This window comes from Thamnophis elegans, chromosome 8, assembly GCF_009769535.1.
Source record: "Thamnophis elegans isolate rThaEle1 chromosome 8, rThaEle1.pri, whole genome shotgun sequence".
Taxonomy (NCBI): Eukaryota; Metazoa; Chordata; class Lepidosauria; order Squamata; family Colubridae; genus Thamnophis; species Thamnophis elegans.
Window position 1 is genome coordinate 73607673 of NC_045548.1, and position 25669 is coordinate 73633341.

General features: G+C 43.8%; 1 protein-coding gene across 1 annotated transcript in view; it reads left to right on the forward strand.

Moving 5' to 3' along the window:
• Positions 1 to 14799, forward strand: part of LOC116512028 (solute carrier family 2, facilitated glucose transporter member 5-like) — a 30314-nt gene extending 15515 nt beyond the window's left edge. The window contains exons 7-12 of the mRNA XM_032222302.1: positions 2322 to 2509; positions 5465 to 5575; positions 8083 to 8217; positions 12212 to 12371; positions 12488 to 12615; positions 14605 to 14799. Coding sequence (XP_032078193.1) covers positions 2322 to 2509; positions 5465 to 5575; positions 8083 to 8217; positions 12212 to 12371; positions 12488 to 12615; positions 14605 to 14799 — 917 coding nt within the window. The remainder of the gene's footprint in view (positions 1 to 2321; positions 2510 to 5464; positions 5576 to 8082; positions 8218 to 12211; positions 12372 to 12487; positions 12616 to 14604) is intronic.
• Positions 14800 to 25669: the final 10870 nt, after the last annotated feature.

The following is a 25669-nucleotide window of genomic DNA, read 5'->3' on the forward strand; positions in this document are numbered from 1 at the left end:
GCCTCCCAAAGCCCCACCCCCTTCACCAATGTGGCCGTGCATACCCTTATGGAGGCTTTCAGAGAATTGCTGGGGGCTGAGGAAGGCAGAAATGAGCAAAAAATGGGCCATTTTTGCCCCCCAGCCCCCAGCATCACTCTATAAGCCTCTGTAAGGCTATGCATGCAATTTTTTTGACAAAAATGGGCCTGTTTTCGTGAAAAATTGCCATTTTTGCCCATTCCCCCCCAGGAGCACTCTGCAAGCCCCACCCCAAGGCTATTCATGCCTTTTTTTAAAAAACTGGCCCGTTTTCACAAAAAATGTGAAATGTGAAACAATGTTTTGGGGAGGTTTGCAGAGTGAAAAACACTCCCCCCCCCGGAAAGCTTTTTAACTAATTTCATAAGAATTACATTGATCAAGTGCTGTGCCAACAGAAACAAAGTCTTAGGTGCTACAGATTGTCAGTGATTTCCTTCTCCAGCACATGGATAAATACACCTGGAAATATCTACCAACCTACCTACTCTCTCTCTCCATATCTAACTACTGTATTTCTCTCTCTCTCTATTTCTTTCTCTCTATCCCTCTCCCTACCTACCAACCTACCTACTCTCTCTCTCCCTACCTATTTACTGTATTTCTCTCTCTCTATTTCTCTCTCTCTCCCTCTCCCTACCTAACAACCTACCTACTCTCTCTCTCCCTACCTATTTACTGTATTCCTCTCTCTCTCTATTTCTCTCTGTCTATCTCCCTACCTACCAACCTACCTACTCTCTCTCTCCCTACCTATCTACTGTATTTCTCTCTCTCTCCCTATTTCTCTCTCTCTAGCCCTCTACCTACCTACCTACTTACCTACCTACCTACCTACCTACCTACCTATCCTCTCCCTCCCTCTCTCTTTATCTCTCTATTTCTCTCTCTCTCTCTCTCTGTCTCTCTATCCCTTTATCTACCTATCAGCAGCCATGTTCAGAAGCACATTTCACACATACCTTCCTCAAGGTCGGATCTCATATTACTGGAGCCGGCCTGAAAGGCGGGAGTTTTACAGCCCACAAAAGTGCCTCATTGGACAATGTGATTAATGACAGACTCCGGGAGGTGGGGGAAACAGGGTCATAGTTGAACCGTATAACATGTGGCGGAGCTGACCTTAACCGGGAACACTGCTGAGATGCTGTGCCTAATGAATAACTGGATTTCTTTTGAAATGTGGCTCAAGGCTCATGAGTTAATTGGGGCATCCATTGGAACTCTGACACTATTTTCATCTCAAAGAATGACTGATAGGTCACATGTTATCTGGGACCATCTAAATTTCTATGAGTATTATTCATTTTCTTTGAAATTATAATAGTAAAAAAATTTAAAAAATAAATAAAAGAGAATCTTTTGCGCAATTCATACAGATGGAGTGAAATCTTGGACTGAAATATGGTAATATTAGTTATGCATAGGAAAAGTTCCATTTAGAGATCAAGAGAAAGTATCAGGGTAATGATGATTTAAAGCTGATCAGCCAATGTAAAGCTGATTCAACTGTAAAGCTGATGAAATATAAGACTGATGCAATGAAGATGAATCAGCATTGGTATAGCCCAGGGGTTGGCAACCTTAAACACTCAAAAGAGCCATTTGGATCTATTTCCCACAGAAAAAACACCGGGAGCCACAAAACCTACAGGTCAATAAATTGCATGCCGGTGGGTGTCGCACATTGGTGGTTGTGACACATATTTTGAGTGACAGGGAGCCGCAGCAGAGGGATGAAAGAGCTACCTGCAGCTCCAGAGCCGTGGGTTGCTGATCCCTGGTATAGCCAGTTTAAGACTAAAGGGTCTTAAGTCTAAAGACTCACAAGTCTTTACCACTTTAAGAGGTGGTTATATAAGGCAGCCAGGAGAGGGCATATTTCTCTCTCTCCATGTATCTTTCTCCTTATGTCTGGTATCCATTGTTAAGTTCTCCATGTAGTTAAGTAAATATCCAAGATAATTAACCCAGAAGAGTAGCATGACTACTATTAGGAGACAACTCAGGAGCAAAACACAGCACACAGAGACTTAGACATTTAACAGTGGTTTATATACAAGACATATACAGAAATATACGTGGTAGCAAATACCTGACAAGAAGTCAGTTAAGAAGAAGATTCACCTGTCTAAGTCTGAATGAAGTAGCTGTGGCACAATTTGATCTAAATTATGGACAAGACATGGAGACTGTCTCAATCCTGGTGCCAGTAGCACCATTGGGTCAGTTATCTGAATGACTTTCTCATTCATTTTTCCAATGCAAACATTTTCTCTTATTCCCCCTGCCAAACCCAGTCCTGAAGATGCTGAGAGAGAGAGATGATGTGGAAGACGAAATTGAAGAGCTGAATATCGAGGACCTCGCTGAGGGTAATAACAAAAACATGACCCCACTGAAATTAATCAGGACACCAAGTATGCGGTTGCAAATCATCACTGTAGCTGTCGTCACGGCTGGTTCTCAGCTCAATGGCATAACTGTGGTAAGCAAGGCTTTAAGTAGTTTGAAGGAATGTTATTAATTTCTTGAGACGGAATGCATATACAGGAAACACTATTTTTGTTTTGTCTTTCTTTGAAATGACTCCATACCTGTCGGGCTAAACCTGAGAATAAGGCTAAGCCATTCATCCAGAGTTCAGTTCTTTATTTGCTTACATACAGTAGACAGAATCTTGCCAGGGTAAAGTCTTGCTGCTCCCTCCTATGGATACACTTTGGGAGATTCTCAGGCACTTCTAGTTTACTCTCTTCCTCTGTCTCCTATCCAGCTCTGGACTGTGATGCCTCTTGTCTCCTTCCACTTTCTGGAATGTGCTCCCTTCTTCCTGGGAAATTGCCATTTTCCTGTACTGTGTCAACCAAGTCCCCCCTCCATGGGCATCATCTTGTACAACACACCTAATGGCACACCACTATCAGTGATGTCACTGGCTTTTTCAACTTTCCTACCCCAAAACATTTCTGTCTGGAGCACAGATTCCATTCTATGTACAATCCCAAAGCCCACGGGTAGGCAAAATACATACAGTTTGACCTAAGCTGTCCATTTGGGTTTCATATAAACAAACTCAGAAAATGGGTCATCTTGAAAAGGCCCTCTCCTGACCATCTCAACATTTAGAAAGGTTCTTGTCAGAATCCCACTTCAATCACATGTTATAATTGAAGTTGAGGGAAAACCCCACTGTAGCAACAACATATCACATTCTTCATCCACTTTCCAGTCATATGACAGAACTTGGTCAAAAGACACACGGGTGAGACAGGAATCTAGGAACATACAATCGATTTCAAAGCAGATCTCAGCAGGAAAAAAAAAATAATGGTCCAGGGAGTTGAATGAGATCTGTATCCTATCAGAAGCAATTGGGAATCTATGTGGAATGAATTATGCGACATAATTTATCTGTCAGGGTTCTGACGGATGCCCTAATTAACTCATGAGTCTCAAGCCAAGTTTCAAAAGAAATCCAGTTATTGATTAGAAGTAACATGTCAGCACGTACCTGAGTGAAATCAGCTCTGCCCCAGATAGTTTATGATGCAACTATGACCCTGTTTCCCCCCTCCTCCCAGGGTGTGTCATAAATCACATTCTCCAACAAAGCCCTTTCACGGGCTATAGAAAACACGTCCAGCTGGCTCTGGTAACCTGAGAAACAGCCTTCAGAAAAGTATATGTGGAATGTGCTTCCGGTCGTGGCTGCTGAGCTGCTCCATCAGTTCTCCCCCCTCCTACCTATGGCAACTTGAGAGCAGGCCAGGAATGCTTTACAAGTTGACATAGTCCTTGACTTATGACCACAACTGACCCCATCCCCCAAATTTTTGTTGCTAAGTGGGACAGTTGTTCACTGAGCTTTCCCACATTTTATGACCTTTCTTGTCACCGTTTTTAAGTGAATCCCCACAGTTGTTCAATTAGTGACATGTTGGTTAAGTGAATCTGGCTTTCCCTTTAACTCTGTTCACGTTTGACCCCAGGACACTGCAACTTTCATAAAATGCGAAATGCTGCAACGGTTATAGATGCGACAAATGGTCATAAGTCACTTTTTCAATGCTGTTATAACTTCGAATGGATACTAAATGAACTGTTGTAAGTCAAGGATTAGCTATAGACTGCTTGGACAATCCAACTCTGAGAGGTCTGGTTTATTGAGAGAATCCAAATCTGGAGCATTCAGGAGAAGGAAATTGAACTCTTCCCCAGTCTCATGCTTTTTGCATGCATGGATCCCTAAATCCCACCTACCTAGTGAATCCTGGGAAATATAATCTCTTATATTTGACCGAGAAAAAATGAAACTCTTTATTGATGAAAGTTTTTTTTTAAATTTTTTTAAAAAGAAACTTCTGTAAAAAAAAAAAAAAGGAGTTCACCTCCAGGCTCAGTGGTGGGTTTCAATTTTTTTTAGAACTTCTTCTGTAGGTGTGGCCTGCTTTGTGGGAGTGGCTTGCCAACCATGTGACTGGTTGGGAGTGGCTTGCCAGCCGTGTGACTGGGTGGGTGTGGCCAACTTGTAAAATGTGGTGAAACTCATTTAACAACGCTCTTGCTTAGCAACCAAAATGTTGGCTCAAAAACTCCGGCATTTGAAGCCCGCAAGTCTTAAAGCTCTCAAGTTACAAGACCCTTGCACCCCTAACCCTTTAGAGAAAAAAAACCCAGGGGTGTTCAAACTTGACAGCTTTAAGACTTGTGGACTTCAACTCCCAGAATTCCTCCTCTCGCTCTTCATCTTGATGATGTGCGGACAGGCGGGGGGGGGGGGAGAGAACCAGTTCTAAACAGCACTGTAGATTTGTGGAACCTCTTCTATAGAAGAGGTTAGAACTGGCAGGAACCCACCCCTGTCCAGGCTCCAATAAAGAATTTTTCAGTTTCTCAACCAACTCACTCACAAATAGGTCATTGTGTCTCTTGAAACTTTGGTAAACCATCATTCTTGGTCTTCTTCACCAATGTCCCTATTCCAGTGGTGGATTCCGGATCCCGTTGCAACCAGTATGATGCAATGGGGCCCGGCATCTCCCACATGAATGTTCACAGCACGCGCATGCGTCCTTACCTCCGCGATGCCTCCACAATGCTTCAGCTGCTCAGCAGAGCCTCACACAGGCAGTGTATGCTCTATGCGCCTGTGCGGAAGCGCCGAAGAGCTCTAATACAGGTAAGGAGCTCGGGCGGGTGGGTGGGCCCTCTGGAGCACCATACCAGAATGGTACCCAGTGCTCCTGGCAAGCATCAGTACACTCGTACCGGGGCGTACCGCCTGCAACCCACCACTGCCTTATTTCTTAGGAAAGTTTGCTGATATTTCAGCTTTTGAAGGATTTCTCAACCCAGCTCTGAATCTCTAGTCGGTTTTTTGTTTGTTTGTTTGTTTGTTTTTAATCCATTCACTTTTTATTTTGCTCTGGTCTACTTTCAGGCCTACTTTTCTACAGAACGGATTTTCTTGATGATGCCTATCGATGCCAGCCACCTGAAGTACTTAAATAATGCAGCAATCCTTATTATGACCTGTTCTGTTCTGTTAGGGGTAAGAAAATACCTCCTCTCTAACCAGGTCGTTCTAGTGGTTAAAGTACCTAGCTAGAAATCTGGAGGGTTCTAGTTCCACATGAGGCCTGAAAGTCAGCTGGGTGACTTAGGGCCAATCACCAGGCGATGGTGAACTCTAGTCCTATCTTAGGCATGAAAGCTAGCTGGGTGACTTGGGATCAATTACTCTCTCCCAACCCAGCTCACCTCACAGGATTGTTCTTGTGAGGAATATAGGCAGAGCAAGAAGTATTAGGCATGTTCACCACCTTGAGTTATTTATAAAAATAATAAAGGTGTGATATCTGCATACGTCTTTGGAGAGAACTTAGGATAGCTCTAGAGGGATTCATTATATATTCTGCATAATAGGGTGAATCTTCTCAGCCTAGGTCTTCCTGGTTGTTGTGAATCACAACTCTCTGTAGTCCTGGCATTTAATTATCAAATTTTTGGACTATAAGACACACTTTTTTGCCTCCTAAAAAGGGGCTGAAAATACCGGTGTCTCTTATAGACCAAATATTGCTGAAGTCCGGCCCAGTTGCCAACCATTTTTGGCCTCCATTTTCAGGCCTTTTTTCAGCCCATTTTTGAGGCTTTTTTCTGGCCCGTTTTTGGTTGTTGTTTTTTCCAGCCCATTTTTGAGGCTTTTCTTGGCCCACTTTCAAGGCTTTTTCAGCCCATTTTTTCAAAACAATGGGCCAAAAAACCCTCAAAAACTGGCCAAAAAGCCTCAAAAATGGGCCAACAAAAGCCTCAAAAATGGGCCAACAAAAGCATCAAAAATGGGCTGAAAAAATGCCCCCAAAATGGGTCAAAAAAGGTCTGAAAATGGAAGCCAAAATATGGTTGGCAGATGCCTAGAAAACAGGCTGAAAAAAAGCCTCAAAAATGGGCCAGGAAAGGTCTCAAAAATGGGCCAGAAAAACCTCAAAAATGGGCCAGGAAAGCCTCAAAAATGGATAGAAAAAAGGCTGGGAAAGAGCTGAAAAAGCGTGACCCGACAAATGCGCGAACGTCAAAAGCGCGCCGACAAAACCGTGGCGCTAAAACTGCGATGTCAAAAGTGCGCCGACAACAGCGCGCCGACAGAAGCGTGCCGACAGAAGCGCGATTTAAGTTAAGGTAAGGTTTAGGGTTAGGGTTAGGGTTAGGGTTAGGGTTAGGGTTAGGGTTACAGCGCGCCAAAAAATAGGTACATTGAGGCCAAAACCCTTTTTTTGTTCTTTTCTTCTTCTAAATTTAGGTGTGTCTTATAATCAGGTGCATTTTATAATCTGAAAAATACGGTATTCAGACATGATTGGAATTATTCACCTCACCTAGTTTCCTTGTGTCAGCATTATGTTCCTCATAGCTTGTGGATAAACTCATCCTGAAATTCAGATCAATCATTGTCCAATTTCTGATGGTTGAAACAGATATTGAGAAGCAATATCACTTAGACTTATATACTACTACATAGTGCTTTTGCAGCCTTCTCTAAGTGGTTCACAGAGTCAGCATATTGCCCCCAACAATCTGGGTTCTCATTTTACCGACCTCAGAAGGATGGAAGTCTGAATCAACCTTGAGCAGGTGCGGATCAAACTCCTGGAAATCATCAGAATTACCGTATTTTCAGAGTATAAGACACTCCGGAGTATAAGATGCACATAGCTTTTGGGGAGGAAAACGGGGGGGGGGGGGGAGGAATCTGCCTCTCCCTCACAGCAATTTGCCTCCTTGCAGCAAACAGCAAACAGCAAACAGATGATATAAACTGTGGTTTTACATTTCAGACTATACTTGTACAGAAGCTGTTAAAATTGATGTGGCTTTATTGAAGTATACGTTATTCTCTGCTATATAAAAGAAGATACAATAGCACTGGGGCCTCTTCAGATCAAGCATTTATTATAAAAAGCTTCTTCATTTTGTTAGGCTGTCTAGAACACTAATAAAGCAGTCTTTAAAAAAATAAGTCTAATAATTTGAACATTCTATAGGCATTTATAGCTGTTGACTTACCTGCTTGCAGCAAACAGCAAACAACCTGTTTCAGTTTAGCCTGATTAGCACAAGAAAAAAATCTGCCTCTGCTTCCTAGCTATTTGCCTCCTTGCAGCAAATAACAAACAGCATGTTTGACTTTCAATTTCAGTTTTAGCAGGGGCCTCCCAATGATCAGCTGTTTCAGGCTGCAGGGATTGTCATAGCCTATTGCTGCCTCCTCAAGCCCCATTTTCCCCGTTTGCTGCAAGGAGGAAAATTGCTGGGAGGCAGAAGCCAAAGGGTGGGCCCAGCATGTGGGCGGGGCTCCATATGGTGTATAAGACACACCCCAATTTTCACCCTCTTTTAGGGGGAGAAAAGGTGCGTCTTATATCTGAAAAATATGGTAGCTTGCAATACTGCATTAAATACATGAGCTGAACAGCACAAAATTAGGATATTTTGTCTTTCACCTCATTGACCTATGATTAAAGGCTTTTTCTCACACCTTCTCTTCATATTCTCTAGATGTACCTGGTTGATTCTGTGGGACGGCGTCCCCTTTATCTTTGGACTTTTGCAGTTTGCATCATCACCTTCATTTTGTTATTAGTGTCACTTCGACTTCAGGTTTGTAATTTGGAACACCAAGCATGGGGAGAAGTAAGGAACTAAGAATATTCCAGGGATTGGCTTGCTTTCCCCCCACAATCTATGCAATGGAGTTCCATGTCCATTCGCATCTGGGTCCAACATCTGATTAATTCCTTAGCAGCAAAGCTATTTTCGATAGAAAATTTGTTTATTTTCCATTTTCATAGCATATAATTACATGTATACAATTACATAGTCAATATCATGTTGTATTAATAAGTAATTACATCAATTCATCTTACCATCAACTACCAAAGAAAAAAGAAAAAAAAACAGTTATTGGCTCTTCTGCTCTCCATACACCATATTTATACCTTATACGACACTTTCTTCTCCCTCTCTCCTCCCCCTTTCTACATTCTTTCTTCCCTCCATCATTTTCTACTCTACTTCCCCTTCCTTTCTCCTTCTCCTCTCTCCCCTTACCACTCCTCCTTATACACCTCATCCTCCCCCTTCACCCTCTCTCCTATCCCTCTCTTCCTATCTTTCTTCTCTCCTCTGCTTCCCACTCTTCCTCTAATTCACTTGGTGTATTTCAACTTCTGAGCAAACTCCCTTTTGTGTTGATGGTATTTATAATTCCATTTCAATATACATAAAAAAGAAAAAAAATAGCAGTATACATGTACAATCATAATACCTTAAAGTCCAACACCTCTCCTCCAACTTAGTAAACTCCGCTCCCTCCCACCCTCCCCCCCCAATCCCAAAAAAGCTATTTTCATTCACAGAGCCCCAAGCATACCCTTTCCTCCTGTTCTTAAGAAACCACTCTAATCTGAAAATCACTAGTTCTACCCCAATCCCAGCAGAAGTCAAACGAGTATCCTCTAACTCAGGAATTAAGAAGAAGGGTGGAAGAGCAGGAAAGGAAAGAATATGCTCTTGGCTGGAAGGGTTGGCTGTTTGGGAGAAAGGTAGGCAGGCAAACAGATCAGGCTGAGAAGACAAGCTAGGTGAGAGCAGCATGGTGGGAGATGGCATCCCCTGTGCCTTAATAGGTATGGGATTCTAACAGTTTGGATTGGTTCGGGCAAACCGGTAGCTCCAACGATCAGCTGGGAGTGAACAGGTTTGCTCCAAAGATCAGCTGGGAGTGAATAGGTTTGCTCCAAAGATCAGCTGGGAGTGAACAGGTTTGCTCCAAAGATCAGCTGGGAGTGATCAGGTTTGCTCCAAAGATCAGCTGGGCCCGCATTTTACTGACCTATATCCTCTCAGCTGAGTTGCACAGCAGAGTGGATTGCTGCACCTCAGCTGTTTTCCTCCCTAGCACTAATGCGGAAGGTAAGTTTTCTCAAAACTGTTCATGGGCATGCAACGTGTGATCACCGAATCAGTTGTTAAACCGGTAGGATCCCACCACTGCTTTACATGTTATTCTCTAAAATGGTGATGAAGCTCATTCTTCTGGTTCAAAAAAAAAAAAAAGAATGGAATGTAGGGACAAAAATCTCACAAATATATGCACCAGTTTTGAATATCCAGCCATATTTTGTGGGAAATCATCTAGAGCAGTGTTTCTTAACCTTGGCAACTTGAAGATGTGTGGACTTCAACTCCCAGAATTCCCCAGACAGCAAGGAGTGGAAGTTCACACATCTTCCACTTGCCAAAGTTGTAAAACAATTGATCTAGGGGTTGAGCAAGAAGCAATGCTCATTCTCACTTGCAGCTGTGCACAAGAATGTGAATACTACAATTGTAAAGGTTTGACGTTGCCTGCTGATTGTTCTTATAAGCTGCCTTATGGAGAGCCAAACAACAATGGTTTTAAAAAGGGGTGGTATTCACTTACTTTCCCTACCAGTTTGCAAATGTGGATGTGTGCCTGTCCACGCATGTTCACTGCCTTCCACGCAGGTACATGTGCCCGGCTGCAAAAACATCCCTAAATAGGAGTAAATAGAGCCCAGGGCAGGGCCACGCATGATTCCCACTATCGGTTTGAGTGAACCAATCTGAACCGGCTGAATTCCATCTCTGGTTTTAAAACTATCACCTGGGCCAGTGTATCTCAATCCTGGCAGCTTTAAGCTGAATTCTCACCCTGAACAATTCCACAGCCCTTCAAGCAGCCAAGACTGAGGTATATTACTTGAAATATGGCGTCCACAATATACCCCACAATTATAAAAAGAAAAGAAAAGATGATGAGACTCTGGAAAGAGGGCAGAGAAGAGTAACAAAAATGATTAAAGGGCTAGAGGCTAAAACATATGAAGAATGGTTGCTGGAATTGGGTTTGGCTAGTCTAGAGAAAAGAAGGACTAAGGTTGACATGATAGCAAGGTTCCAATATTTGAGGGACTACCATGAAGCAGAGGGGATCAACCAGTGGTGGGATTCAGCCAGTTTGCACCTATTCGGGAGAACTGGTTGTTAACTTTCTAAGCAGCTCAGAGAACTGGTTGTTGGAAGAAAAGTCCTTTTGTTTTCTTCCACTTTACAGGGCTAATCCTGTAAGGAAGGCAGGAGGGAAACATTCTGGTGTTGTTTCTAGCCTTTATTTGCCCTGCTTACAGAAACTGCCCCACCGGTTAACCCTTATCACATTGTAACAACTAAGGCAAAGCGCCCGTCGACCTGAGTGACATTGAGTTGGCCTTGCCCACCCAGTCACATGACCACCAAGCCCCGCCTACCCAGCTGGTCATTAGGGCAGAGAACCAATTTAATTGCTAAATTATTTGAATCCCACCACTGGGAATCAACCTGTTTTCCAAAGCAGCAGAAGGCACGGCGAGAAGCAATGGGTAGAAACTAATCAAGGAGAGGACCAGCGGAGAACTAAGGAGAAATTTCCTGACAGTCAAAACAATGGAATAGCTTGGCTCCAAAAATTGAGGGTGTTCCATCACTGGAGGCTTTTAAAAAGACACTCGGCTGCCACTAGTCTGGAATAGTATAGGGCTGTGATGGCGAACCTATGGCATGATTGGTGCCCTCTGCGGGCATGCACACACACCTCCTACCTGCCAGCTGATTTTTGGGTCTCTGCCGCACATGCGGGAGACAAGAACACATGTGTGTATGGGGGGGGGGGGTCACGTACACGTGTGCCAGGCTGTGAGGGAGTGCGTGGGGGCCCAGTTTTGGTCCCAGGAGGCTTCAGGGAGGCCTGCTAGGCCCAAAACGGGCCACAGGGAGAAAACACTGTATCCCTCCCCCCGTGGCCCCTTTTGGGCCTAGGAGGCCTCTCTGAAGCCTCCTGGGTCCAAAACAGGGTGCGGGGAATGCAGAGGGGGAGGGGGGGTCACACATGTGCATGTGGGCAAGGGGAGCATGAGTGTTGATGTTGTTGTTGATGTTGATTTTATTATATGCCGCCCTTTTCCCCCGAAGGGGACTCAGGGCGGCTCACAACTCCCCCCCCCTTTTTTTGAACTGTGAGCCGCCCTGAGTCCCCCCAGGGAAAAGGGCGGCATACAAATAAAGGGAAATAACAAATAACAACTCAACCAGGGAAGGGGGATACAAACAAGAATTTAAAACGACATAAACAACAATGCATAATTAAAACACAACAGTCATACCAATTCGAGATGGGGGCAACAGCTCTTTAGCCCCAGGCCTGTCGGAACAGCCAGGTTTTAAGGGCTTTGCGGAAGGTCTGGAGGGTGGTGAGGGAATCCCCACGGGGAGTTCGTTCCAGAGGGTCGGAGCAGCCACAGAGAAGGCTCTCCTCTGAGTAGTCGCCAGTCGACACTGACCGGCGGATGGAATTCAGAGGAGGCCTAATCTGTGGGATCTAATCGGTCTAGTGGAGGTAATTGGGTGGTCATGTGCATATGCACAGAGGGCGTGGTGCATTGCATTATGGGTGTGGGGCACTTGTGTGTGTGTGTGCTGTCTCGTGTGCGCACACACACAATTTCAGCCCGCGCGGAGAAAAAGGCTAGCCATCACTGGTATAAAGTTTCCTGGTTGAACTTGGGGTTTGGATTAGAAGACCTGTAAAATCCTTTCCACCTCCCTTACTCTGTTACATTTCTGCCAGGTTTCTGTTACCTCCCCTGGCCTAGATAAAGAAAGCCGATTCCTCCAGCCCGTCATTGAAATGCCTCTCACTTTCCTCCAACAGAAAATTTTTAAAGAGTTGTCATATTTCACCTCCTTTATACTCGTCCTATTCATTTGTGCACATGACATGGGACCTGGTAAGTAATGCAATGTTGGAAGCCCCTCTGGGTGACGATCCAGCTCCCAACCAGGAGAAAGGATCTTGCCCCTGAAAAGTGATGCTTCGTTTCTTGCCTTCTTTCTGTCTACCAAGCACCCCTTCCACATATCGTTACACTGGAGCTGTTCTCGCAGTCGTCAAGAGCTTCGGCCTTTGTGATTTTGGGGGCTGTGCTTTGGAGCATAAGCTTCCTCACGGGAATATCATTCTTCTACCTAGAGGTAAGCGAGTGGGGTCTGTGTGTGTCCCTCGGTGTTCTCTGAGCTTGGTTGTTTCATGACCTTCCTAGGTAACATCATCAAGAGCTAGAAGGGAGAGAGGTTTGCTCTCTGTGTAAGAATAGTGAGTCAGTTTGAAGAGCAACTTGCTGGGAAAAAGTGAATTGGCTTAAAGTCTACGGAGATTCCCAGACATCCAGGTCATGGTTGCCTCAAAGATCAGGGGTGGGTTTCAACCGGTTCGCGGCGGTCCCTGCGAACCAGTTGGTCGCCGAACCCGGAAGTAAGTAACTTCTGGGAACGGCGAAGCCCCCCCCCCGCGCCCGCGCGCGCCCGCTCCTTACCCGGTTTTGATGAATTCTGCGCTTCCACGCATGCGCAGGACGCATACAGCGCCTGCGCGATCCTCCAGTTTAGGTAGGTTAAGGGATAGAGAGTAGGTAGGTTGATAGGTAGAGGGATAGAGAGAGAGAAATAGAGAGAGAGAAATACAGTAGATGGGTAGGGGGAGAGAGAGAATAGGTAGGTAGGTAGGTAGGTAGGTAGTTAGGTAGATGATGGATGGATAGATGGGTAGATGGAGAGAGAGAGAGAGAGAGAGAAAGAGAGAGAGAGAAATACAATAGGTAGGTAGGGGAAGAGAGAGAGAGAAAGAGTAGGTAGGCGGGTAGATGTTTCCAGGTGTATTTATCCATGGGCTGGAGAAGGAAATCGCTGACAATCTGCAGCACCTAACGCTTTGTTTCTGCTGGCCCAGCACTTGATCAATCTAATTCTCATCAATCAGTTAAAGAACTTTCCGAAAGAGAAAAAAAAAGTTTTTGCACTTTGCAAACCTCCCAAAAACAGCCTGTTTTTTTTCGCAAAAATGGGCCCATTTTTTGTCAAAAAAATTGCATGCATAGCCTTATGGAAGTTTATAGAGTGCTGCTAGGGGCTGGGGGGCATAAAAGCCTGTTTTTTGCTTATTTCTGCCATCCCCATCCCCCAGCAGCTCTCTGAAAGCCTCATAAGGGTATGCACGGCCATTTTGGTGAAGGGGGCAGAGTTTTGGGATGCAAAAAATGCTATATTCAATGTATAAGATGCACCCAGATTTTCAGCCTCCTTTTTGAGGGGAAAAAGGTGCATCTTATACTCTGAAAAATATGGTACTTACTTACCTATTTACTTACTTATTTACTCGTTCGTTCATTCATTCATTCATTCTGCATGCAACTCATCTCATCAGAGGTGAATCTAGGAGGATGATAGGCATCCAACTGAAATGCACCAGAAAACATGAAAGCAATAAATAAGGACCATATTTGACATTGTGCAGGGGAAGAGAGATGGTTATCCACAGAGAACACAAGCACATGGCCATAATTGAATACATTGTATTTCTTTTATTAAACAACGGGGTTGTTAAGGGAGTCATATCCAATTTTACAACCTTTTTGGCCATGGCTGTTAAACTCATCCGTGCAGTTGTGAAATGAATCACACAGTCTTTAAGCAAATCCGGCTCCCCCCCCCCGCCCCGCCCCGTTGACTTTGCTTGCTGGAAGCTGGATGGGAAAATGGGAAATTGGCAATCATGTGAACCCAAGATGCTGCCACCATTACACCAAATACATGCCGGAATCCCAGCGACCAAATTTTTGATCCTGTAATCGTGGGGATGGTTGCAACAGCGAGGACTGGTTGTAAGTCACCTTTTGCGGTGCTGTTCTAACGTTGAACGGTTTCTAAGTGGAAGTCTACTTTTATCTTTCTCTCTGTCTGGAATTATGAATGGCAATGCAGAGAAGATACAGATGGGAACTGTTGGTCCCATTAGGAGTAGCTTCCTCCTGTATTTCTTGGACATTTGGCCAGCATAAGAATCTCAGCAACTAGAGGCTAATATAGAAGGATAATAAAGATGCCAGAATGCTATTTATGGGGTGAAAGGTGTATTTCTCTCTCTTTCCTTCTCTGAATTTCCCATGAATTCTTTTCCATTTTCAGAAGGCACTTGACATCTACAGCTGTGCCTTCTTCTGGCCCTTCTGTATAGGAACCCTTGTATACATCTACAAAATGGTTCCGGAGACCATGGGGCAATCTTTTCCGGATATCAAGAAATCCATGTCATTCAAGACAACCAAGAGGTTCCATTCTAGAGAGTCAAGGAGAAGAATGAACCTCAAAAGACATGTCTGAATTCTTCCCTCTCTCCCTCCTTCTCTCTCTTTTTCCTCCCTTCCTTCCTAAAAAGAGAATCCCACTTTATCCTCAATCTTCTTCAAATGTTGACATAAATAAATATAGTATTTCCTCCTGATTAAATAAGACACCATCTCTGTCTTATTTTGATGTATATTTGCTAAAATGTGTTTTCCTGTTTTAATAAAGTTATACGTTTCAATGGATTTATTATTACTATTATACAATTGTATCACAGCGGCCAGTTGTTTCGCCGGATTTGGCATTGGTTAGTAGTCGGGCCCCACCCAGGGGCCTAGGACATCGTAACATATTTTTGTAATATGCGTGCAGATCCAAGCATTGCGGCTTTTTGCATTTGACTGATGGTGATTTTGTCAATTTTTAACTGTTTTAAATGTAATTCCAGTGCTTTTGGAATAGCACCCAATGTGCCAATTACCACTGGAATTACCACTGCTGGTTTGTTGTTGTTGTTGTTGTTGTTGTTGTTATTATTATTATTATTATTATTATTATTATTATTATCATCATCATTCTGTGCTTAATCTTTGGTGAGATTCACAGCCTTTGGGGCTGGCTCAACAGCTCGAGTCTTAACCAAGGACCCAGGAACTGTTAAGGTAACGTCGGAGGATATAAGCTGTTCCAAGGTTTTTTGTAGAATCAGAATGTTCAAGTCCGATAAATTTAGAATTTCCAAATTATTATGTGGTTAATCTTTGGTGAGATTCACAGCCTTTGGGGCTGGTTGGTATCTCAACAGCTCGAGTCCTAACCAAGGACCTAGGAACTGTTAAGGTAACATCAGAGGATATAAGCTGTTCCAAGGTTTTTTGTAGAATCAGAATGTTCAAGTCTGATAAATTTAAAATTTCCAAATAGCGAGGTAGCCCTTTAGGTATTGCTCCAAGGGCTCCAATTACAATCAGGACAACACACAATTTCTTTTTCCACAGTCGCTCAACTTCAATTTGCAAGTCCCGGTACTTTGTGATTTTTTCTTGCTGTTTATCTTCAATTCTTTGTTTGTTTTGCTGATACAATGCAAAGATTAAGGACCATACATTAAGTTTATTATTTATTATTAAGATGTATTGTTCAAGACTATACATAAGAATCTAGTCCACTGTTTGATACTAAATTGGTGCGAGATAAGGGTCAACAGAATTCAAGAGTGGTTGGATTTAGACTATTCCTGGTAATATAATGACTTTAGGCTGATGACTTAATTAACTTTGCCCTCCCCAGAACTGCCTGTTTTGTTCTACATAATACTCTCTAATACCATAATAATGTAGATATTCACAATAATTCAGCTATGCCTCCCATTGGTATAACTCTTAAGAACAAGACATGTAGTACCACTTTCATCATAACTTACAGGAGAGATTTAGAGATATAGATAGCACCTCTATAATTAGATACTTTCAGCTCCCTTTTCATGTAAACTCTATAGTACAAAGTTTTTTTAAAAAAAATATCCTAATTTTAACTCGTAAATGAAGTAGAAAATTAATTACACAGAAGATTAATGCAACGGTGTTCTAATAAACGGACACCATGGAAAAGTAGAATGATTGAAAATGTAATGCAAATCAAATCTGTTTGAAACCAGAATCCTTAATTTTGATATGATTCACTTAATAGAGTCGCAATTTATTCCAGGGCACATCAATTTAATAAGTAAGTGAATGCTCTGATTCCAGACAAATTGATCATATTTTTTAAAAGCTTCATTACGCACTTTATTTTACTTGAAGAAGGATTATGTCCATGAATGAGCAAATATCTGTCATACTTATGCATCTGTTTCTTTTTCTCTTCTTTTTTCAAATATTGGATCCTATCTAACAGACTGAAATTCAATGTAAATAAAAGTGAAGAAGGTTTTATACTTAGGCAAGAAAAACCAAAAGTACAGCAGAGGTGGGTTCCTACCAGTCCGCACCTATTCGGTAGAACCGGTTCATCAAATCTACCGGACCGGTTAGAAGAGGTTCCACCCGTGGACCCGGAAAGCAGGCCACACCTACAGAAGAGATTCCAAAAATGTTTGAAACCCACCACTGTTAAAGGGTTAGGGGTGGAAGGATCTTGTAACTTGACAGCTTTAAGACTTGCATGCTTCAATGCCAGAGTTCCTGAGCCAACGTGACTGGGGGAGGAATTCTGGGAGTTGAAGTCCACAAGTCTTAAAGCTGTCAGGTTTGAAGACCCCTAGTTTTTTTTTTCTAAAGGGTTAGGGGTGCAAGGGTCTTGTAACTTGACAGCTTTAAGACTTGCATGCTTCAATGCCAGAGTTCCTGAGCCAACGTGACTGGGGGAGGAATTCTGGGAGTTGAAGTCCACAAGTCTTAAAGCTGTCAGGTTTGAAGACCCCTAGTTTTTTTTTCTAAAGGGTTAGGGGTGCAAGGGTCTTGTAACTTGACAGCTTTAAGACTTGCATGCTTCAATGCCAGAGTTTCTGAATAGATACTTGGACCAACCTAAGTACTAATTCATAATTTCATATCCGGTCACATGGGCGGCAAGCCACTCCCATCCGGTCACATGGGTGGCAAGCCACTCCCACAAAGGAGGCCACACCCACAGAGTAGGTTCGAACAATTTTTGAAACCCACCACTGAAGTACAGGTACAGATTAAGTGAAACCTGGCTCAATAGCAGTAACTCTGAGAGGGAGTCCTAATGGACAACCACTTAAATATGGCCAAAGAGTATTCAGCAGCTACCAAAAAAGGCAATGCAATGGTAGGCTGCATTAACAGAGGGATAGAATCAAAACCGCGTGAAGTATTAGCACCACTTTTTAAAGGCTTAGTACAGCCACACTTGGAATACTGCAACCAGTGTGGTCATCAGAATATTTTTTTAAAAAGATGTTGACACTCTAGAAAGAGTGTAGAAAAAGCAACAAAGATGAGCATGCAACTGAAGGCAAAAACTTATAAAGAATGGTTGCAGACATTGGGTATGTCCAGTCTAATGAAAAGAAAGGCCAGGGGTGACATGATAGCAGTCTTCCAATATTTGACAGGCTGCCACAAAGAACATGGGGTCAACCTGTTTTCCAAAGCACCAGAAGGCAAGGGAAGAAGCAATGAGTGGAAATGAATTCAAGGAGAGAAGCAATCTAGAACTACGGAGGAATTTATTAATAGTGAGAATAATTAACCAGTGGAATGACTTGCCTTCAGAAGTTGTAGGTACTCCCTCACTGGAGGCTCCCTCCCTTTTCCTTCCTTCCTTCCTTCCTTCCTTCCTTCCTTCCTTCCTTTCTTCCTCCCTCCCTCCCTCCCTCCCTCCCTTCCTTCCTTTTGTAGGGTCAGTGGGTGAAATAATAACCCTAAAAGAAAACACACATGTGGTCCTTGAGAGTTTGCAGAAACGAGGAAGGATGGATCCAGGATTTCTAAGTTTGAGTACCAATCAATTCCCTTCTTATAGGGTGGCCTGATTATGCATGCTGGTTGCTGGGCAACATACAATATAAAACATCAGAGTTAGGAGGGATGTTGGAGGTCTTCTAGTCCAGGGGTCACCAAACCTTCACACCTCAGGACCACTAAATTCATAATTTTAAATCCCGCGGACCACTAATATGATCTGCCTAATGACCGGCTGGGTGGGCGTGGCAAGGTGGTCACGTGGCCAACTCGATATCACTCGATGTCAAGACGTGTCTTGCTAGCCTCTACTTGCCACTCCTCACCTGCCCGCTCGGGCTCCTTAGGGCCCCAACAGGAAGTAGTTGTTGGAGCTAAGCAGCCACCATGAGAAAGGGTTGGCAAAACAGCTGGCTCAGTTCAAATTGGATCTGACTGAGAAGGAGGCTCAGCAGAAGCACCTCACTGAGGACTACAAGCATAGACTTTCCCAGTAGAAGGAACATCTGTGGGAGTGCAAGGCCAGATACTGGCACCTGGAGGCTCAGTGGGCTGAGATGATCAGCCAGTTCCAGGCCATGTTGCAGTCCCACTGAAACAAGGCCCTCCAGCTCTTTACCACCAACGGTGCTTCCCTCCAGCCTTCGCCCAAAGCCCCACACCAGGAGGCTGAAGCAGACCCCGAGTTGGAATTTCTGCCCCCACTCCGACCCACACAAAAAGACCCAGAAGGTGGAGACTCTCTGCAGGATACGTTCATTGCACGTATCCATCCCAGGGGCCGTATTTTGAGGACCCCTGATTTAGTGCAATGTAAAAAATGCAAATAGCAATAGCAATAGCAGTTAGACTTATATACCGCTTCATAGGGCTTTCAGCCCCCTCTAAGCGGTTTACAGAGTCAGCATATTGCCCCCAACAATCTGGGTCCTCATTTCACCCACCTCGGAAGGATGGAAGGATGAGTCAACCTTGAGCCAGTGAGATTTGAACCTCTGAACTGCAGATAACAGTCAGCTGAAGTGGCCTGCAGTACTGCACCCTAACCGCTGCGCCCCCTCGGCTGTATTTTTTTCTGCAGGCCACCAACATTTTCTCGTGGACCACCAGTGATCCACAAACCACCAATTGGTGGCCACTGTTCTTTTTATACCCCCTGCTCAAGCAAAAGACCCTACACCATTTTAAAAAAATGGACACCCAGTCACTTCTGAAAAGCCTCCAGTGATGAAGCTCCCACAACATCAGAAGCAGAGGTTGGTTGTTCCTGGTTCGTCCCGGTTCGGCCGAACTAGTAGTAGTAGAATTCAGGCCTGGGTTTCAGAAAGAAAGAAAGAAAGAAAGAAAGAAAGAAAGAAAGAAAGAAAGAAAGAAAGAAAGAAGGAAGGAAGGAAGGAAGGAAGGAAGGAAGGAAGGAAGGAAGGAAGGAAGGAGAGAGGGAGAAGGGAAAGAGAAAGAGAAATAAAGAAAAGAAAGAGAAAGGAAGAAAGAAAGAAAAGGGAGAGAAAGAAGAAAGAAAAAAGAGAGAAAAGGAAGAGATAAGAAAGAAGAAAGAAAGAAAGAAAGAAGGAAAGAAAGAAAGAAAGAAAGAAGAAAGGAGGGAGGGAGAAGGGAAAGGGAAAGAGAAAGAGAAAGAAAGAGAAAGAGAAAGAGAGAGAAAGAGAAAGAGAAAGAGAAAGAGAAAGAGAAAGAGAAAGAGAAATAAAGAAAAGAAAGAGAAAGGAAGAAAGAGAGAGAGAATAAAAGAAAGAAAAAAGAGAGAAAAGGAAGAGATAAGAAATAAAGAAAAAAAGAAAGGAAGGAAGGAAGGAAGGAAGGAAGGAAGGAAGGAAGGAAGGAAAGAGCTGGGTGAGGGAAAGAAAGAAAAAAGGGAAAAAGAGAGAGAGAGGAAGTAGGAGAAAGAAGAAAGAAAAAAGAGAAAGAAGATGAAGGAAGAAGACAAAAGAGAGGGAGGGAAACTCCATGGAGTTCTGAAAATATTCATTGATATGCAAAAATCCAGGAAATAATGTTGAGTATAATGTAGTGTCTGGTGAGTTCATAGGTATTTCTATGTGATTTTTTTTAAGCAACTGGCTTGCCGTTCCTTTTTCTTTTTGTACCTTTTCTTTTTAAAAAAAAACCTTTCAATCTGGCCTCTAATTTTTCTATGGATCCCCAGGAATCCATCATTCAAATCCCAACCCAATCCAACCCTCCTTAGCTTCATGGCTTAGGTAAGTCCATCTGTTGAAACTTTGCACGCAGCCCTGCTGCTAGGTGAGATTCTAGACAAGGACTTTCCATTAAAAAAATAATAATAAATACACAACTGAAAGAGGAGCAAGCAATTGTTGTTTGTGCACAGTTGAAGGAAGAATTATATTTCTGGGCGTGGCATACTATGGTTCATGGGTCCTGAAGAGTTGGACATGAACAACGACTGAACAACCACAAACCTTGGAGAGACCCATCTGAGAGCTCAAAAAGAGCCCAAAGTTACTTCTGCTAGAGTGATATTATAAATATCTGGATTTAGTCTTTATCCTTATGTGCAATTAGATGCCGAGAGTTTGATGCGATCAAAGAAGCTTCTGTCTTTGGAGCGATGCCACAGTGAAATAATATTCCAGTTTGGTTGGCAAGATTCTTGATTGGAAGGGGGCGAAGAAAGACAAAATGTCCTGAAGTAAGCCTCCCACAGGGAGAGAAATGAGCAGGAGCAACCCCAGAGACATTTAAAAAAAATAAACTGAGTTACGCAAAAAAAAAATTGGAAGCCAAGAAAGCTGTAGTAACATCGTTCAGTACATCCTAAGGGCCTTAACTTCCATGCAATTGTCTTGCGAGTATTCCAGCCCCTTTCATTTCCTAGAATGATATTTCTTTTTGACCTTCATAGCAATAGCAGTAGCAATAGCAGTTAGACTTATATACCGCTTCATAGGGCTTTCAGCCCTCTCTAAGCGGTTTACAGAGTCAGCATATCGCCCCCAACAATCCGGGTGCTCATTTTACCCACCTCGGAAGGATGGAAGGCTGAGTCAACCCTGAGCCTGGTGAGATTTGAACAGCCGAACTGCAGAACTGCAGTCAGCTGAAGTATCCTGCAGTGCTGCATTTAACCACTGCGCCACCTCGGCTCTTCTTTTTCTTATTCCTCTGTCCTAAAGTAATTCCCGTGGGAATTCCCCTAGTGTCTTCTACTGTATTTCCCATTTTTACATCTTTGCCCTGAGCTAATGAATCTTTGTTGTCACTCCAATCTTTTCCTTTCTTAAAGCAATAGCAATAGCAGTTAGACTTATATACTGCTTCATAGGGCTTTCAGCCCTCTCTAAGCGGTTTACAGAGTCAGCATATTGCCCCCAACAATCCGGGTCCTCATTTTACCCACCTCGGAAGGATGGAAGGCTGAGTCAACCCTGAGCCGGTGAGATTTGAACAGCCGAACTGCCGAACTGGCAGTCAGCTGAAGTAGCCTGCAGTACTGCACTCTAACCACTGCGCCACCTCGGCTCCACCTCAGCTCTTCATGTCAAAGTTCTCTGAGCAAAACATGATGACCAACAGAATCTCTTCCTATGTTTTGGAGGACTCAAGATGATATCAATCCCAGTATTCTGAAACAAGAGCCATGTCCAGAGGATAAAACATTCCCATGGGAAGTATCCTATTTTTGCAATGATTATTCTTCTCCTTTCCTCTTCCTCCTCCTCCTTCTCTTTCCCTTTCCCCTTCCCTCCCTTGTCCCCTCCTCCTCTTTCTCTTCTCTTTTTTTGGACCTCTTTCTCTTCCTTTCCCCTAATTATCATCAAGCTGATTTCTGATTCCTTTTTAATACGCTTGTCAATCTACCTACATATAAGTTATTTAGAGCAGGAGTCACCAACCCTTTGGATCTCAGGGACCACAAAATTCATACTTTTAAATCTCGCGGACCTCTAATACAATCTCCCTAATGACCGGCTGGGTGAGCATGGCTAAGTGGTCACGTGACTGGGTGGGCGTGGCAAACTTGATGTCACTCACATCAATGGGCGCCTCGCTGGTCTCTACTCACCCATCCCCCTTCCAATTATTCCTTCCCTACCCACCTGGGCTCCTTAGGGCCCCAACAGGAAGCAGTTTTTGGAGATAAGAAGCCAGCAGAAGAAAGAGTTGGCAAAACAGCTCAGTTCAAATTGGATCTGACCGAGAAGGAGGCTCAGCAGAAGCACCTCACTGAGGACTAGGAGCATAGGCTTTCCAAGCAGAGGGAAGACCTGCGGGAGTGCAAGGCCAGGTACCAACTCCTGGAGGTTCAGTGGGCCGAGATGGTCAGCCGGTTCCAGGCCATGGTGCAGTCCGACTGGAACGAGGCCCTCCGGCTCTTCTCCATCAGAAGTGCTTCCCTCCAGCCTTCGCCCAAATCCTTGCAAAAGGAGGCTGAAGCAGATCCCAAGTCAGAATTTCTGCCCCTCTCTGACCCACACAAAAAGACCCCAAAGGGGGAGACTCTCTGCAGCAACACGAACATTCATTGCATGCATCCAGCCCAGGGGCCGTAGTTTGAGGACCCCTGATTTAGTGCAGTATAAAAAATGTAAGTAATTTTTCTATGGACCACCAAAATTTTCTCGTGGTCCACTAGTGGTCCACGGACCACCAGTTGGTGACTGTTGACTTAGAGCAGTGGTTCCCAAACCTGGCAACTTTAAGACTTGTGGACTTCAACTCCCAGAATTCTCCAGCCAGCAGAGCTGGCTGGAGAATTCTGGGACTTGAAATCCACAAGTCTTAAAGTTGTCAAGTTTGGGAACCACTGACTTAGAACATCGTTCCTGAGTTTTCACTCATGAAAGCTACTGAACATTCATTTATGAGTTAAACCCCAACTTCTGTACATCAACTGAAGGCAGTGCACATACAGGTTATGTGCATTGCAACCATTCAGTCTGAAGCCATTCATACATGTCACTGAAAAAAAGTGACTTATGGACTGGTCCTTACACTTATGACCATCACAACGCCTCCACTGTCGTGTGATTAAAATTTGGGTGCTGATCACCATTTGCAAACTTCCCTGATGGCTTTTGACGAGAAATTGCAATCTGTGTGTGACTATGTTTCTCTTAGTTACATAAGATTAGCTTCCCAAACATCCCTTTACAAGCTTAATCCTGTGGCAATTTGTTGTGTTTCTCAAAACAAACAAACAAACAAACCGAAAGGTTTTGAAGTTGAAGAGGGGTCTGCCAACCCCAGTTGTTCAAAAACCATTACTAAAAAAAATGATGTCACTAGGATTTGCTTTGCAGGATGCATGTAGGACTGTAAATTTTATTAACCCAACCTTTAATAACCTAATCTTTAGTGTAGAGTAGTACACGACATAGATGTAATCTATGTTTAAAATGGATGGCTAGCAATTGGGACTGGGAAGGATTTCTTTTTAATGTGTGGAAGGGAGGGAGGGAGGGAGAAGGGAAGGAAGGAAGGACATATAAAGAGGAAGGATGGAAATAAAAAGAAGAAAGGAAGGAAGGACATACAAAGAGGAAGGGATGGAGGGTGGGGGAGAGAGGGAGGGTAGAAGGGAGGGAGGGAAGGAGGGAGGACATAAAAAGAGGAAGAATGAAAGGAACACAAAGAGGAAGGAAGGATATAAAAAGAAGGAAGGACAGGAAAGGAGGGAAGGAGGGAGGAAGAAAGAGAGGAAGGACGGGAGAGAGATGGAGGGAAGGAGGGAGGGAGAGAGGGAGGGAGAGGGAGGGAGGAAGAGAGAGACGAAGGGAGAGGAAAGGAGGGAGGGAGGAAGGAAGGAAGAGAGAGGGAGGGAGAGGAAAGAAGGGAGGGAGGAAGGAAAAGAGAAGGAGGAAGGGAGACAGAGGGAGGGAGCGAAGGAGAGCGGGAGAGATGGAAGGAAGGGAGGGAGGGAGAGGGAAGGAGGGAGGGAGGAAGGAGGAGAGAGAGAGGGAGAGAGGGAGGAAGGGAGACAGAGGGAGGGAAGGAGGGTGGGAGAGAGGGAGGGAAGGAGAGAGGAGAAGGGAGAGATAGAGGGAAGGAGGAAGGAAGGAAAGGAGAGAGAGGGAGGGAAGGAGGAAGGGAAGGAGGAAGGGATGGAGGGAGGAAGAGCGAGGGAGGGAGGAAAGGAGAGAGGGAGAGAGGAAGGAAGAGAGGGGGAGGGAAGGAGGAAGGAAGGGAGGGAGAGAAAGAGGAGGAAGGAAGAAGGGAGAGAGGGAGGGAAGGAGGGAGGGAAGGAGAAGGAACAAAGGAAGGAAGGAAGGGAGAACCATCCTGAGACACATTAAAAAGAAATCCCTTCCAGTCCTGACTGCAAGCCATCCATCTGAAATATAAATTGCATTTATTAGTATTGCTCTGCCCTGATAGAATAACAGTTACAGTCTTGCACATCCTGCTCAGAAAATCCTTTTTTTTTCCTTTTAACACTTGAAAAGCTACAGCAAGAGGGCAACGAACCATGAAAGCAACAAGATCGAACATCTCCAGCCAGCAAAATGCACCACTGACTGCCTCTTAGAATATTAGATTGGATGAGATTGGAAGGTTATCCATTCAACCTCATGCCCTGCAGACGCCACGCGGCCTCTCGTTAAACACCTCTGTTCAATCCACAGAATGCAAGAAATGAACCGAAGGAGGCTCACGGGCACACGTAAATGAGCAGGCCAAGGGCAAGAAAGTGCTGGATTTGTTTGTTTGTTTCGTTTGCCTTTTCAACACATGCTGAAGTCTTCAGGTCCATTAGCCACTGAGCCACTGTGTCCCATGCTCTTAAGCCTTATTCAAATCCCTCCTCAAACATGTCCCCCGCCCGAAGTGGAATGAAAGAATAAACAAACACACAAATCTGTCACTATTCTCTCCTTTTTCTACATCCAACTTCTATGCGTAGTCCATAAAGTTTTCTGTTCTTTCGCGGGTAGATTAATAGTAGATAAATGCTGCAAAGGAACGTCGCTGATGTCACCAAATGCACAAATGGACCACTGTTCTTTACGTGCAGTATTTCTCCAGGTGTGTTCATTGATTAAAAATAATTTTTGAGCCCTGGGAAACAGAGGTCATAAATTGAGAAGGCTTTACAGTTGATTGCATCAATATTTTTAGAGAATTTCACTACCCTTCAAAAGCGAACGGTTTTCTCCAAGCAAACCCAAAAGTCAATAACACACATCGATTTCTAAATATTACACTTTAAAAAAAAGAGGGGGGGAGAGAAATCCTAAAGAGAATCTTGCCGTACTTTCTGCAAATTATTTTTTTTTAAAAAAAGAACACCAAATCAGAACAATGACAAGATGAAAGGCCATAAATTAAAAGCAGTCCAATTTCAATACAATAATTTCAAAGCCAAAAGATTTTACAACCTGTCCAACAGTGACAGAGAAAAATGTTAAGTATACTTCTTGGAGGGAGAAGGTGAAGAAGGGGAAGAAATTTGGACCTTCTGTCAATTTGGTAGTCTCTTCTGGAAGATTTGGATTCAGGAG